Below are 15,699 nucleotides of genomic sequence, written 5' to 3' on the forward strand. Positions count from 1 at the left end.
CTAATGGGGAGGGTGTTGCAGCCAAAAGCAGAAGCAGGGTCAGCAGACAGCTTTGGCAAGGAGTGGGTCAAGACTCCCTTGGAGTGGTTAAGGTATACGTTCATTCCCTATCCCTTTATTACTATGCGTTTACATCAACCGCTCCGTTCTCCCTGACTCCACAGCCACCCTCCTACACACAGGTTTCCGCTGAGAAAGCACCGCTGTGCTGAGAAAGCACAAGGCCTGCCCTCGTCCCAAGACCCGGTACAACACCACCTGCCCTGGACAAATACAAGCACATACACAGGGGAAGGGCCTGCGCCCGGCGCTCGCATGGCGGAGACACGCAGCCCCGGGAGGGGGCCGTGCCCGGCACTCGCATGGCGGTGACACGCAGCCCCGGGATGGGGCCGTGTCCGGCAGCCGCCTGGAGCGCGGGGAGCCCCGCCGGACTGAGCCCTGCAGCCCCGGCTGGGACGCGCGGCCCCGGCGCTGCCCGCGGCTCCGGCTGGCGGCAGGAACAGGAAGCGGGGCCGGGCAGGGGCCGCGGCTGCTCCCCCTGGCGGCAGCGAGCGGCGTGGGGCGGGGCGGGGGCGGTGCCGCCGCCAGGCCGTGGCCCCGCCGCGGCCGCCCGAGAGGCGCTGCTACCGGCGCTTCCCCGCCCGCCCCCGCCTGGCGCTCCCTCCCTCCCTTCCATACTCTTTCACTCCGTCCCTCCCTCCTCGGCCGGGGCAGCAGGAAGCGGCTCTGATGTCAGCGGCGGCGGCCGCGGCGCGGCTCTAAGCGGCTCCCCCACCCCCGCCGCGGCCCCCTCTCCCGCTGCCGCCGCTGGGGCTGCCGGCGGAGCCCGGCTGCGGCCCCGGGGGCGCCGCCTTCTCTCGCCCGGGGACGCGCGGCCGAGGCGGTCCCGAGCTGCGCAGAGGCCGCGGCCTAGGGCAGTCGGCGCGGCGCCCCGCGGGGGTGCGGGAGGGCGCGGGATGCGCAGCGGCGGCGCCGGGGCCTGTGCCCGCCGCCAGTGAGGCCCGAGGCCGCCGCGGATGCGGCCCCGGCGGCGCCTCGGCCAGGCCCGCCCCGACCTGCGCCCGGAACCGCCGCCGAGCCCCGCGTAGCCCCGGCTCCGGCCCTCGGCTGCCCGGTGCCGGACCCTCGCGTAGCCCCGGCCCCCTCTCCTCCCTGCGGTGAAAGAGGAGGCATGTCCGCTGCCGCCTCCGCTGAAATGATTGAAACCCCCCCGGTCCTCAACTTCGAAGAAATCGACTACAAAGAGATCGAGGTGGAAGAGGTGAGTGAGGGTCCCGCCGTCCCCCTGGCTCCCCGGGCGCGGCCAGCCTGGCCCCGCCGCGCAGAGCCCTCGGTTCTCCTGCCCGGCCCCGCACTGCGAACGGGCCCGCGGGGGCTCCGCGGGTGCGCCGGGATGCCGCGGCCCCCCGGTGTACCTGAGCGGGGCTTCTGTGCTCCCGTGGATGCTACGGCGGCTGGCACCAGCGAACAAAGGCGGTCTGGCTGGGAGCGGAGGTGCCAGCTTACTCTTGCCGGCCCTGCTGCTGGATGCCTTACTTTGGAGTTTTATTTAAATGGGATAGATTTGTTCAGGACTTTAAAAGTTTCGCCGCCCATTTTGCCACTCACTTTAGTACGGGAGGCCAGCATAGTTGTCAAGAGAGAACAGTTAATTCTAATCTTTCTTTTAGATCTCTATGCCCCTGCTTTCACCTTCTGCCACCAAACTGAGCCATTGTATATGTGATGATCATACCACTCGTAATGATTTGCTAAATTTACAGCTCTGTGAGCTGTAAGGATAAACAGGGTTTTTTTTCTTAACATAGGCTATTGGTGTTGCACTTATCGATGTTTAACATTTCATTTGTGACCTGTGCCTGTTATGTAGAAAATGACATTCAGTTATTGTATAATAAAATTGGAAGGAAGCTTTTCTTCTGTGAAATTCACATAGTGAAATTATTTCAGGTGTATCTTTCATCTGTCAGGGGTTCCTGTAAAAGTGAGTCATCTAGGGTAGCTTGTGTGCTTTAATAACGGGCTCAGTAGTCTCTATATACTACAGTGTTGTTTGACTCTCAGAATTACACAAAAATATTGCTGCTGTTTTTTCCTTTGTGGTCTGCTAAATTCTCTACAGGAATTAAGTTTCTTCATATAAATCCATAACAAATTTGATGAGGCCAGCCTGTAGAGTCTGGACCTAACAGGCATCCAAGACTGCTGAAACAGTCCCTGTGCTTTTATTTGTAGATTACCATCTTTCTTTTAGAGCAATAATTATCCTGTTTTCCTTAAAAAGTTTATGTGGAAGTGGAGTTTTATGTAGTAGCTTTTATAGGTAAAACCTATAAAAACCTGCATCGCACATTTTTACAGTACTTTGCTAGATACTGGTTTGTTCATAATTATCCTACTGGGCTTGGGTCACCTGGGGTTAATTCAGGGACCTTAAAATCTACCATGGAGCACCAGGGCACCTTCTGCTGTATTCAGGTAGTATTCTGGTGACTTTGGCTTTCACCATAGCAAGCACTGGGCACTGGAAATTTTCAGAAGACAATATATTTCAAAAGATTGCCTCTATCTCTTTTTGTGAATTTGGCAACCATAAAGATTTTTGTTTCTGTAAGTCTAGTTGTTCTGCCATCCTTTATGCATTTAACTCTTCTGAAGTGAAGGTATTTTTTGTTGTCTTTGCAACACTTACTAATAGCTGGGGATCAAATCACATGTTTGGGAGAAATATAATTTCTCACCCAATGAAGAAAGTTTAAGTGGGTTGTCCATTGTAAAAAGGTGCCCAGTGATGCCTCACTGAAGTGAGTACCACATCTGCTGTGTTAGACATAGCCCTTTGAATTAATAAAGTGCTGTACAAATCTTTAATCCTCACAACACCCTTGGGGAGGTGTTAGCAAGGATTGTATTGCTGCTTTACATATGGGAGATGTGGAGCTGCATAGTGTGTAATTGGTGTAACTAGAGTCTGCCATTCTAAGGTTTAGTGCTCAGAGCTTGACTGTGTCCCACACGTGTGCCTGGGGCTCACAGAAACAGAACTGTCAGTACAAAAATGTATCTAGAGACAAAGCTTAAGTAGAAATTTGTTTAATGCAGTTGTTGTTATTCTAAACACAGTATCTTCGTAGAGATACAAAACTTATGTGACAACTTTGATAGTGTTGTCTCCATGAAAAAATCTGGTCACAGCTGGCATAGCATTTTGAGTGTAGCTGTCTTCCCAGAAGTTCTTAGAGGCAAAGGGAATACCCTAGTGTTAAACAAAGTCTAAATGTCATTGCACAGAGGAAGAAATAAGACCTACTTTACAAGAAAACAGATAGATTGGAGATCCTACTTAGGCCTTGCTTTTCTGAGCTGTGGGTGTTGACCTCTTACTCATGATGCAGTTTCAGCACAAATAGTCAACTTTGTAGTCATAACAAAACACACATCCTTACTGAGGATTTTCTGTGCCCTCATTTTAGGCTCAGAGGTTTTCAAGGATTTTAAGTGGCTGTAATATCTCAAAATGGTCATATTTATGCTTGGCAAACTTCAAATGTTTCAAAATGGAGTGTTAAGAGATCTACACTGGAAACTCAACTGCTTTTATAATCATAGCTTTGCTGTTGTATTATCAAGGCTGTCTTGTCAGCAGATAGCAGTCCCACTCTGCCACTGGTTTATTAATAGATATTGAAGTTCTGGAATACTTGCAGGCCCAGAGAACTTGCTAATAAATATGAGATCTTTGAGTGCACTTTCATTGGGTTTGTCTGAACTCTACTGAGATAAAAACAAGAATATACCATATTTTGGTTTAGCTACCATGCACATGACTAACTGTAGTGTTACTTCCCACCAGTCAAACACATCTTCAGTTTCAGAATGCCTTTTTGTTATTTCAAGTGCTTAAAATGAAGTAAACCATAGAGACAATTATGAAAGAGTTGGAGTCAAATCAAAATTGATGTGACCCAGCAGGAGCATCTTCAAAACTAGAAGGGGAAAAACAACACAAAACTTTTGTTCAACAGAAGTGCTCTCTATTTCACTATGCAAGTTTTTGATTGTGAAAATGGCAATTTTGTTTTTAGTATTGTATAGAAAAATCATTAGAAACTGAAAAAATAAAATCTAATGTAGCTGAAATCAAGTCAACAATAAAAAGCCTAATAGCCTTGTTTTAAAATCTCATATTTGAATCTAGAACAACACTCTGGTTGTTGAAAACTCCTCTTCCCAGAGGAGTTTCCACATCTAAGCTAAAACAGTCTTTGGTTTTTAATTGTTCTGGCAGCCTACTCCCTGCCACACTTTCCTGAAAATTCCACAGGCTTTCCTCCACCAGGTAACTGGGTAAGAGTCCCATACATGACCAAAACAGAGACCTCTCCATCACATGATGTGTGTGTGCTTGGATTGCACAGCCAAAGGTACATGTCTGGTCATGCATACTGCAACCCTGCCCAGTCACTGCCTGATGCAGACCAGTTAAAAAACTAATGCCATATTTGCATAGGTGCAAGTTACTTTTGGATGGTCTGAAATGTAAATTATTTGAAAACTGTTGTTTAATGCTCTACTGGTATATTGCAGTTTACTGAAGTTTCTTTTCAACAATCTATTTGGGTAGTAGTTAATTCTGAGAGAGTTAGGGTCATGTTTTCTTTGAGATGAAGAGGTAAGCTTTATAAATATTTATTTTAGAAAATTTACTTAAGGTCCCAGCAACTAAGGAGATGGAATTTATAGTATATCCACCTATCTTAGATATTTTCTAAATAGTTGATTAATTTCATTAACTGAGTAGTGTGCTGGGAACTACGTGCGTTCCTTCCAATTCTGGAGCAAAACAAGAGAATGAACAATACAGCAAGGCAACTGGGTTTTGCTTCCCTTTATATAGTTAACTTTTAAAAAGTTAGTGAGATGCAGTGTCTGATTATGTCCATTACAAGGTAAAGCAGATTTGTGTGAGTTGCTGTTGAACATGGAGCTGTTACTGCCTCCGTTGTTTCTGTGTCGTGGGAGATCATCCCCACTTGTAGAATACCAATCTGAAAACTTGGAAGAAATTTGGAGAAGAACCAGATGTGATTTGAGATCTGAACAGCATTATTGGATAACTGAGATGAGTACAGAAGGATTGGTTCTCAAAAACCAAGGGTGGTAGTTAGAAATCCATTTGAACTCAGTCAAATTTCACAGCGTTTTTCAGTTATACGTCAAGGTGCAAAGCTGGGTATTCAAAAACAAAGGCGAAAAATAAGTACATGATGAAAACATGCCAGTATTTTCTCTGATTTTAGTCTAAATGATTTCTGGATTAATTCAAATAACTACTTAAATGTAGTTTAATTACACCAATAGAAGATTCTCTTCATTCATTTATACAAGAAAATAGCTGGAATGTCAGCTGGGGTGTGAATTTATAGCAAAAGTGATGCAACACCTGTTCCATGTGGATGAAATTTACTAGTGAGTTAGAAGATAGCTAATAAGCTAGTTAAACTCTTAATGTGACACTTCACACTCATTTCTACAAATGCAGATACATTCAGTGAATCAGTTTGTATCCTGTAAAAGAGACTCATACTTCATAAAGAATCCATGGGAAAGAAACCTCACAGATCTTCCTGTTTCAGTGATGAAAGCAAGATCCATATTTATGAGATAATATGAAAAAAAGAAAAAAACTGATACAACAGAGCAAATTTCACATTTCACCCAGTGGATTGTTACCAGTATTTTACTAGTTGCAGAATACTTGTTTGTTTTCAGGTTTGGTTTTTTCCAAAGACCAGTAATTTTAGACAGCACCAGCCCAGAGAGCTCATGTTAGAGTCCTGTACCCTGAGTGCCTCATTATCCAACATCTTGTTTCTAAAACAATAATTCACTCTCTGGGCTGCTCTAACAGAACAAACTGATTCATACTAGAGCATCAGAAAGTTGTTTTGTTAATGTTTTTTAATTGCCACTAATTAAAATGAGTTCAGTTCTCGAGACGTATAAAATCCTATCAGTGCATAAAAGCTTTTCAATATGTGATAAACCAGAATGAAAGTATAACCTGATAAACTGTTATCTTTGAGATGCTTGCATTTCTTGGAATGGCTTGAGCTATCAAAATGCAGGGAGGGGTTGTTTGCATTTTCAGAGCCAAGGAAGAATTTCTGGAAACATAATTTTCGAGAGCAGGCTGGATGGAGTTCTGAGTAACCTGGTCTAGTGGAAGGTGTCCCTGCCCACGATGAGGGATTGGAACTAGAAGATGTTTGAGGTCCCTTCGAATCCAAACCATTCTGTGCATCTATAGTTTCAGGAACGTGTATGATGATACTTTGATTCTTCATAAACGTGTTCTAAAGAAGCTGGAAAGAGAATTAGTTCTTAAAACAGAACTAAATTCAGATAGACCAGCCACTTAATGAAAACTGTACAGTGTTATACAGCTCTAACAGATGAAACCCTAGATAGGGACCAACTGTATGAGTTTCTCAAGCAGAACTCTCCTATATTAAGAATCTAAGTTGATTTTAATAACCACTTTCTTTCAGGAAGAAATATTTTTTCTACAGTGTTTTGCATAATTCTAAGTTCAAACTTGGAAACTAAATCTAATTACTTAGTTTACTTCAAATTAGTAGGATTGCTTCCAGGGGTTTTGGGGATGGGGGAGTGGAGAGGATTTGGAGGTTCTTCATTGCTGTATGAATCCCAGAAAGGAAAAGCAACATTTAGAGTTGTGCTGACACTAGTACAAATAAACTTAACCAGTCAAAGAACATAGCTGTAAGAATTGGCAGATAGATCTGAGCTCCTTCCTAAAAGTGCTGCCAGGGTATTGGCCACAGTCATTTGTGGCACGGGGCCGATTTGCTTCAACCTACTTAATAAAGGATAGCACACACAGAGGAACTGAAGCTGGAATTTGACGCTGGTTGAATGAATGATGGAAAGTGTAGGAATATAATTTTAGAAGCTCTAAACTGTTGTTCATGTCTTCTTTTGGCACTTTTTTAAAATTTAAGCTACATCTGCCATGCATTTCACATATGTGAAAAACTGAAAATATTAGTATACTTTATTGGTACTGCTGGAGCTCTGGTAGACAGAGAGAGTAGAAGCAACTGAATTTTAAAATGTGAATCTTTTTTGTGTTTTTTAGAACACATAATAAAACATTTTTTTCCACTCTCTCTCATGTAGTATCTGGAGCTTGAGAGATCCAAACATTCAGTTTGCATACATCCCATTTCATTAGCAAATATACCAGTAAACAAAGCAATATAGATATTAAAGATAACTTAAAGCCTGTTGTCATTTTGGAAGCACAGGTTTTGTTGGTTTTCTGGTTTTGGATTTTTGTAACTGCTTGTCCTGCCTTCCAAAATCGTAAATGAGCAGTAATACAGTAGATACAGCAAATTATGAAGTCAGTTCTCTAAAGAATACTACGTCTGCTAACCAGGGAGCTATTATATTTTATTGCTGTCTTATATATCCAGCAAGGTTTTTTTTAGAAATAAAAGCACTAAGTATCCAGCATGCAGAACTACCTTACATGGAAACTTTATGGATAAAGAGAAAAACTTTGCATTTGTATGTTTTTGAGTTAATAGAAAACTTGTGGAGTTAATGCAAAGTTGAAATTAATTTTTCCAAAGTTTTAACATTTGTTAGGGAATTATAGTGCATCTAAATAAATAGAGATGCATTTTTCTTGTTTTACTGGGGGAGGGGAAATTTTTGGTCACATCCCTTAGGACAAAATACATCCTTAAGCTCTTAACATATCTGCAGTCTCTATTTCCTGCATGATTTCTAGTCTACATAACTTACCAGTCAGTATAGTCTACATACTTACAAGTTAGTATCATGTATCTTTGTTTATGTACAGCATTTGATACTATTTGTACACAGAGACAGAGGTAATGCGTGTTCCAGGGTTCTTGTATGGTTCATATTCTTTAAATAAGACTCTAAATACATTATCTGGAAAACATGCAAGTGGCACTGTCCTTCACCATGTCACTTTGTCGTACAGTAAAATGTAACTTTTTACTGGTATGTATTTTACAGGTAGAAGAATAAATTTTAATACACTTCTCAATCTTTGAACCTCTTTAAGTATTAGTTCCAGTTTAAAATGGTTTTGTGTCATGTACCAAGTGGTTTTTGACAAACTTAATTCTCTTCTGTGATAAAGGTAGAAGCAGACTTGTTCTTACTCTATTTCTAAATGTCTCATCTACCCTATATCTTCCTTTTTTCTCCTAGAAGATATTTAAAGAAACAGAATCTTTTACTAAAAGAATGTGTTTATTTTTAGATCATTTTCCAAATAAACACAGTGCTACAGATCAACTGCTGTTTATTGATTTGTTGTGTCAATAATTCCATTAACTGTGCTTCATATAATTCCGAATATGCGCTGTTGCCCAAGCATATGGTGTGGCACCAGCAGCAGGGGACAAGAAGGAATGAGCATGAAGAAACTAAAGTTCAGGCACTGCCTCCCTCCTGTGATATTAAGTTACCTAGTTCCAGCACGAGGTGCTGAAGGAAACTATATAGTGTTTAAACTGTTCTGACAATATCTAAGACTTACTCCTTTAAAGAATAAATTTAAGGGAAGAAAATTATATGTAAATGGACTCCACCACAACCTGCATTCTGTCGATTATAAAGGGGTTTTTGCTATGAGTAATATACTTTTTCCAGATTAAGTAGGAAAAGCACACTGAGTTTTCACATATGGGAAACCAATTTGTATTGGATCTGTCATTGTTTCTGATGGTTGCTCCTTTCATGTGCCATCCAAGAGCCTGAGCTGCTTTAATGGAGGATCAGCTCTTCTGTTTTCCCTGTATCCTAGGTAAATATTCACTGCATCCATGTCCTCTTCTCAAGTTTAACCTTCTGCCTAAGCAGGCAACAAGTCACTGATAAATTGTTATGAAACCTTGACTGCATAATCATTTATCAAACTATTTTCACCAGTAATAAAATTTACATACTTGGTGGTCTCACAGCTTTCCATTACATAATTGAGGTTTAGATTGCCTGGTAAACTCTTCCTCTTGGTGCACAACACTGATTTTATTTTTTTTTATTATTTTTTTCCAGTCATCAGTGGGACTTCTAAAGAACATCTAATTCTTGGAATTTATTCCACTTTTCAGCTAAAACCCAAATATTGTGACATTCATGGCTCAATGTAAAATACCACATGGGGCAGTATACTCGTTTCTGTGAGTTTCTTCAGTTATTAGAAATATTATTTAAAAATACAACAGCATTAAAAAATAATGATTTCTTTAGTGTATTAATTGGAAGTACATGTACCAGTTCTCAGGATGAAACATGAAAATAGTAATGAATTTTTCTGCAGGGAAGTAGTATGCGTTTATATTGACTTATGAGCTGAATTTACCATGTGGAATCAAATAGAAGAGATACATGGAGTTTCTTTTTTTTGTGATACATCTCAAAAATAAATATAAATAAAATGTATAAAAATATATGTAGTATATATTGCATATTGATAATATTAAAATAATATACATAATGTATATAGTGTATTTGTTTATATGGACATACACAACGCTTTTCAGCAGGGAAAGATACAACTAGCCAGAAAAAAAGTAAGCCTGACCCATCACAAACTGTTGTAGGTAATTCAGGCTAAGTGTAAAAAAAAAAGTCAAATTACTTCATTAAATTTTTAGACCAGTCTTTTAACTGACATATATGCACTGCTTTCAAATCACTCTTTTTGTTTCTGTCATTGGATTCAATGTAACAGAGTTATAGTTGAAAACTCTGAAAGCATGTGAGAAAAGGTATATTAAGAAAAGGAACCTTCTAAAAGGTGTCTCAGAGCCTTGAACCATAAGGCCAATTGTATCCACCTAGGATAATTCATTTCATGCCCATCTCCTTTTCCCTAAGTGAAAGGGAGTGTTCTTCCCACTCAGTTGGGTAACCCTGTTTAGATTTCTTCAGTGTAGGGGAGCAGCAGATGTGGAACTAACTGTATTGCTTCTGCCAATACACTTCATCCTTCACAAGCTGCTCTGTGGCATCCTTCTCTCATTAACTCTTCTTAGTATTTCCCTGGTGCTTGCACTTATGTGCTCGCTAATCACCATTTCTGTGAAATGCAGACTTACAGCACACACACTGACTGATGAGATTTTCCTTATTCTGTAGGTCTGATCATGTGCTGTACAAGATGGGTAGGGGCTTTGTAATGGACAATTTTTGTGAAGGTGGGGGGCCTGCCAGCCCCTATAAAGTGAGCAATTTTATTCAAAACATGGTCTGAGAGAAAAGGAAATAACAAGGAAGACTGTTCGGGACTTTTATGTCTTCCAGTGACTCATTGTTTCCAATTTGTTTATATGTACTATTTTTGTAGGCTGCTCATCTATCATTCTTGGCTTGGTGTTTCCAACCTCACGTGTGGAATGCAAGAAAATAGTTAGTGTGTGTTACATCAGGACAAGATGTAAGAAGGCAACACAAAGTGCAAGGCACTTTGGCTGGGGGATGAGGTTACAATCAACAGGTTCTGTTGTTAAACAGAGCAGAATTGGGCATGTTCTGTGCATCTCCTGGGCATGTCTTACTGCAGACTCTGAACCACTGCTGTGGAAAGTAAACGTGAGATGGCAGGAACTCCTGGAAGGCAAAGTGCATGCTGTAATGAAAAAGAGAAAAGTATTTCTTACAGTAATAAGGAAACCAGAAGAAGAAAGTGCCTTTTATCACCATGGCTGTCAGGGGCAGCTGTACCTTATAATTCACATGAAACTTTTAAGAAATATTAAGCATAATTTCCTTTTTTCTATCTTTCTTAATGTAAGATCTTGATGGGGTTTTTTAATTTATATTTTTCATCTCTTCACATTGGGGCCTTGATTGCAGACTTTCTCATATCCATCATGACAGTTTAGCAGGTCTTGAGTTATGCATCTACAGCCCTTACCATCCCATTCCCAGGGGAAATCAGTTTCACTGTTTGTTTATTTATTTGGGAAGTACATAGTAAGAACCTAACCCAAGGATTACATAAATGGTAGTCAGCCCCTTGTTTCTCCTCCTCTCTCCTACTTCTCATCTTGCCTGCCCTGCATTTTTTGGTTTTGGAGGAGCTCCTTTTCCTTCTGTGCCTGTGTGTGCCTTAGGTTTCCTCCTCTTCATCATTTTCTTTTGAGCATATGAGTAATAACGTACTTGTCTGTGCTTTCCTGTAGTGGCTGCAGTCACTGCTTTGGCAACACCTTCATTTCAATTTTACATCTCACATACATGTTTTGTCATTATTCCTGTATGTTGCCATTTTTCCTTTGAGGAACAATTAAAAGAAGTGGATTTTCAATTAAACATCATGTGTAATTCACCAGTAACTGAAAGTGACCTTCTTTCTATCCTGCTTTTTTTATTTCTATGCTTGATTTCAAAGAGCTGCTCTAAATAATGGTGGTGTTGGAGCTTCTTCACAGCAAAGGTTAAGGATTACTTGAACACTGTAGTATGCAGTAGCAGCTACTACTGCTTTTGCAACTTTATAGTGAAGAGTTATGACTCTTGTCTGGGGTTGTTTTTTTCCATAATTTTAGGCAATGTTATTTCCAAATAAGCTAGAAAGCAGACTTCAACAGAAATAGGGATAACTTAGTTCATAGACACTTTTTTGGAGGACTTGCAGGATAATTTACTGCTATCACACTCTTGAGTCATCTATGAGAAAATGAACTGATAACTTAGCACATGGAACATCTTGTCCCAATTTCATCATGGTCCTGTGCAGTTGTGTATACATTTAAGTTTCAGAAGTCTTACTTCCTGTTTTTTTTAGCAAGAATGAACAAATACAGCAGATAGGTGTCATTTCAGGGGTGAAACCTGAAGAGAAAAAAAATAAGGTCTCATTCTTCTAATTTTCTTCTGAGCAAATCTTGTTCTAAATAATTGAGATTATACTTTTCTGAGACACTGTCACTGCACATTAGTAATAAAATTTTTTTGTATGTGTGTTTTCCAATTCTTGCCTAAATGATCTCTTGGGCAAGCTTAGCTAAGTCTAGTTATGCTTTAATGGCATAGTATTCAATTCCTACTGCAAAACTCGAGCCTGTGTATCTTCAGTTTTCTAAATTAAGGTTTTTTTCTGTTTGTGAAGTCCTGCGCAGTGAATGAAACTGTTTCAAATTTTAACTCCAGTGTTTTATATTTTGTTCTAGGTTGTTGGAAGAGGAGCCTTTGGTGTAGTCTGCAAGGCAAAATGGAGAGCTAAAGATGTAGCCATTAAACAGATAGAAAGTGAATCTGAAAGAAAAGCCTTCATTGTAGAGGTACAGTATGTGTGATGGAAAATATAAGGTTTGGTAGAGCTTGTCTCCTGAAATTCGCGGGTGCACTCAGTGTACTAAAAGCTATGTCTTTATCACAAGAGAAATGCTGCCTGCAGTACCCAGTTCAGGCCTGGACCCTTGTCTTGCAGAGCAGGAGACCTGCCAAAGCACATTGCAGCTCCTTTAGTTTGCTTCTCATAAAAGCTGAAAAGCAAGAGTGTGGGAGAGACAGGGTACACAAGTAGGGAAATAACAGTTTTTAGATTCTGCCCCAGTGTGAAGTCAGGGTGCAGCTGGAATACCCACCAAAGCCTTGAAGCTGATTAACACTTCCAGAGGCCACAGCATAGGTTCTCCAGTACAATCAGGTTGATATTTGAAACTGTTTCTGAGGTTTTTCAACGGTTCTAATAATTTGATAAATTTTTTTTCTTCTATGCAAGTACATTGCTACCTTGAAGGCAATTACTGTTTTCATTCAGTGTCTGCTTATTAAAAACATCTTAAGTAGTTCAGATACACTGATAAACTTCCCAAGATACATAATATTTTCTAGAATCAAAAGCTTAGTTAAACTGGCATATATTGTGACATGCTGCTTAGTATTTATTCAGTTATAGCTTAGAATGTTCAGGATACACAAGATATGTTAAAAATAAAACTCTTAAATTTCGAACTAACTTTTACAAAATGTGACACTAAAAGGGCTGAAAAAAACATGTTTGTGGTAGGCCTTTCTGTAAATATTTATATGTTGTTCATCATGATGGAAAGTTTTTAAGGTTATTAATTTGAGTCTGGTTTAACGCTGAGTAAATCCAATCAGTCTTCTGGGATTTTTGTGTTCAAGAGAGATCTGAGTAGATAATCCCAGAAATGCTTCAGTAATTACTGCTATTTCGGAAACCCTGCTCAGTGCAAGCATTGGTTGAAATATTTCATTCTGATTTTTTGGATCTTCTGAAAGTGTGTAGAAAAAATAGCATTTACTCCGAAGACAGTGTAAAGTACTTCAGCAGTCTGTGTACAGGGAAAAAATTCCTTTTTGCTTGCTTCTACTGTGTACTAGTAAAAAGATCCAAATGCAAAATAATGCAGTTGTCAGTACGAACAGTAATAGGTTCGTGGAACTTTGTCATTTTAATATTAAATTATTTTATGGGGTTGTGGGCTTGGGGACTTTAGAACTTTTGTCCTCTATATTGTCAAAACAGACAATATGATTCTGATTTTTTTAATTTAATCAGACAATTTTTATGTAGTCCCAGAATTGAAGGCTTCAGGAAGAGCACCAAATCTATAGACATCATAGTTGCACAGTGCTTGTGTCCTGAGTGACTTTAGCCTGTATTTTAGACAAAAATACTTTTGTTAAACATAATTTCATAAAACTTTCTTTTAAAATACATGTCCACTTTGACACAAACCTGACTACATAAATTAAATGCAAAGAGTGACATAAATCTTGTAATTTGTGAAATCACCATCTGGAGTTATGCAGACATAGAAGACTGTACTTGCTGTTGTATTATTTATAGCTATGAAAATAAAGCATTAGCCTTTTTTTCCTGTGGTTTGAAACTCTGATTTGTATTGCAGCTTCGACAACTGTCACGGGTAAACCATCCCAATATTGTCAAGTTATATGGAGCCTGCCTAAACCCAGTAAGTTATAACTTATGTCGGTATGACAAAAGGTAACTAGCTTAACATATGCAAGCATCAATGCACAGAACATGTATGTTATATTAAAAATGCATCTTTTGTATATTTTTCATGTTTTAGCCATAATAAGTAAATACACAGATATGTAGGGTGGTTGATATTTTCAGATATTTGTTTTTCCTTTCTAATGCTATAAAAAATAAATTCTTTCAAGAACACCCCAAATCTGTTTCTCATCACCAGTTATAGTTCAGCTCCTATTTTCATACATGTAATTTTCAGGATTTACTTGCCTTCTGCCACAGCTGCAAACAGTCTCACAAATTCTCTAAGCAGAAAAGAGGGTACTGTGACAGGACAGATGTATCCTTAGCTAATTCTTGTATGGACTATTTAATTGCTTAAAATAATGCCGCATCCCTTTTCTTTCTTTGTACTAGTGAAATTCTTCTGGCATAGTATTTCACAAATTTTTTTTTGTAAGCCACTAAAGGTATAAAGGACAATGAATTGCAGTTGGAAAACAGTATTTGCTTTTTAAGTCTGAGGAGGAGGGAGGTCATTCTTTTATTTTCTAACTTCCAGTGAGAACTAAGTGTAAAACTGATTTTTCTTACACGTGAATACATACACTGCAAACTGACTGATGTATTTTCCATTAGCTTAGGGATGGAGGCTTTGCAATTGCTCTCAAAGAACTTCCCTTTCAGTTTACAAAAGCTATTTTTTGCCTCTGCATTGAAAATATGCCCATTTTTTGTCCCCTTCCCCCCAAAGGTGTGTCTTGTTATGGAGTATGCTGAAGGAGGTTCTCTATACAATGGTGAGTATCATTTCAGCTTCCTGGAGTTAAAGTGCTAGTATTAGGGCAAACATGTAAACTACAAGTTGTTTCATAAATATGAAATTCAGTAGAGACCATTCTTGGAGCTATTCAGAAGCCACCTGAACACAGTCCAGGGCAACTGGCTGGAGGTGGCCTGCTTTACTTGCTTGGTGGACTTCCAGAGATCTCTTCCAACTATTATATGGTTCTTTGAAATTCTTAAAATAATGTAAGGAGAAAGGAGTGTGCATTTTTAAACATCTTTTCAGTTCACTGGTTTGTTCTTGGTAGCAGTTTCTTATATTTTATACAAGTAATGTAAGGTTTTTCAGTGGAACATCTGAAAAAATTCTTCCCTAATTTGTAAATTCCCTGGGCATTTGTTTAACATAGACTCTACCAGGGATAGCTGAGAATAAGCAACACTTTTCATATTGAATTTTAACATAAATTATTATGGAAAATGTACTAAAAAAGATGGGAAATATTTTGACATTTCTGTTATTTTAACAGTCTGCAGAAAGGTATTTTTAGTTCAGTAATGAGGTGTTGGTGATTACTTAGATTCCATAGAGCTTTCTGACTGGTATTTTGTTAACTCCATTGTATCTGTTGTAATATGCAATAAAGTTCTTTTTAGTTTGTGCCTTTGTTTTGCAGTGCTGCATGGTGCTGAACCTCTGCCTCATTACACTGCCGCACATGCCATGAGTTGGTGTTTACAATGTTCCCAAGGAGTGGCATATCTCCACAGTATGAAGCCAAAGGCTCTAATTCACCGAGACCTGAAACCACCAAAGTAGGTTTAGAGCTCTTTTTTCGTTTTTTCTTACAATTGGATTTAAGATC

General features: G+C 39.8%; 1 protein-coding gene across 7 annotated transcripts in view; it reads left to right on the plus strand.

The window, feature by feature from the left end:
* The first annotated feature begins 609 nt into the window (after positions 1-609).
* Positions 610-15,699, plus strand: part of MAP3K7 (mitogen-activated protein kinase kinase kinase 7) — a 48,552-nt gene continuing 33,462 nt past the window's right edge. For 4 of the 7 annotated variants that reach the window (XM_064707278.1, XM_064707279.1, XM_064707280.1 and 1 more), the window contains exons 1-5: positions 610-1,264; positions 12,249-12,359; positions 13,959-14,024; positions 14,802-14,847; positions 15,511-15,649. In XM_064707278.1, the coding sequence (XP_064563348.1) occupies positions 1,175-1,264; positions 12,249-12,359; positions 13,959-14,024; positions 14,802-14,847; positions 15,511-15,649 (452 nt within the window). In that variant the 5' untranslated portion in view covers positions 610-1,174. The remainder of the gene's footprint in view (positions 1,265-12,248; positions 12,360-13,958; positions 14,025-14,801; positions 14,848-15,510; positions 15,650-15,699) is intronic. The other 3 variants (XM_064707282.1, XM_064707283.1, XM_064707284.1) reach the window with 2 other exon arrangements.

The sequence above is a fragment of the Zonotrichia leucophrys genome, chromosome 3 (assembly GCF_028769735.1).
Source record: "Zonotrichia leucophrys gambelii isolate GWCS_2022_RI chromosome 3, RI_Zleu_2.0, whole genome shotgun sequence".
In the NCBI taxonomy this organism is placed as follows: domain Eukaryota; kingdom Metazoa; phylum Chordata; class Aves; order Passeriformes; family Passerellidae; genus Zonotrichia; species Zonotrichia leucophrys.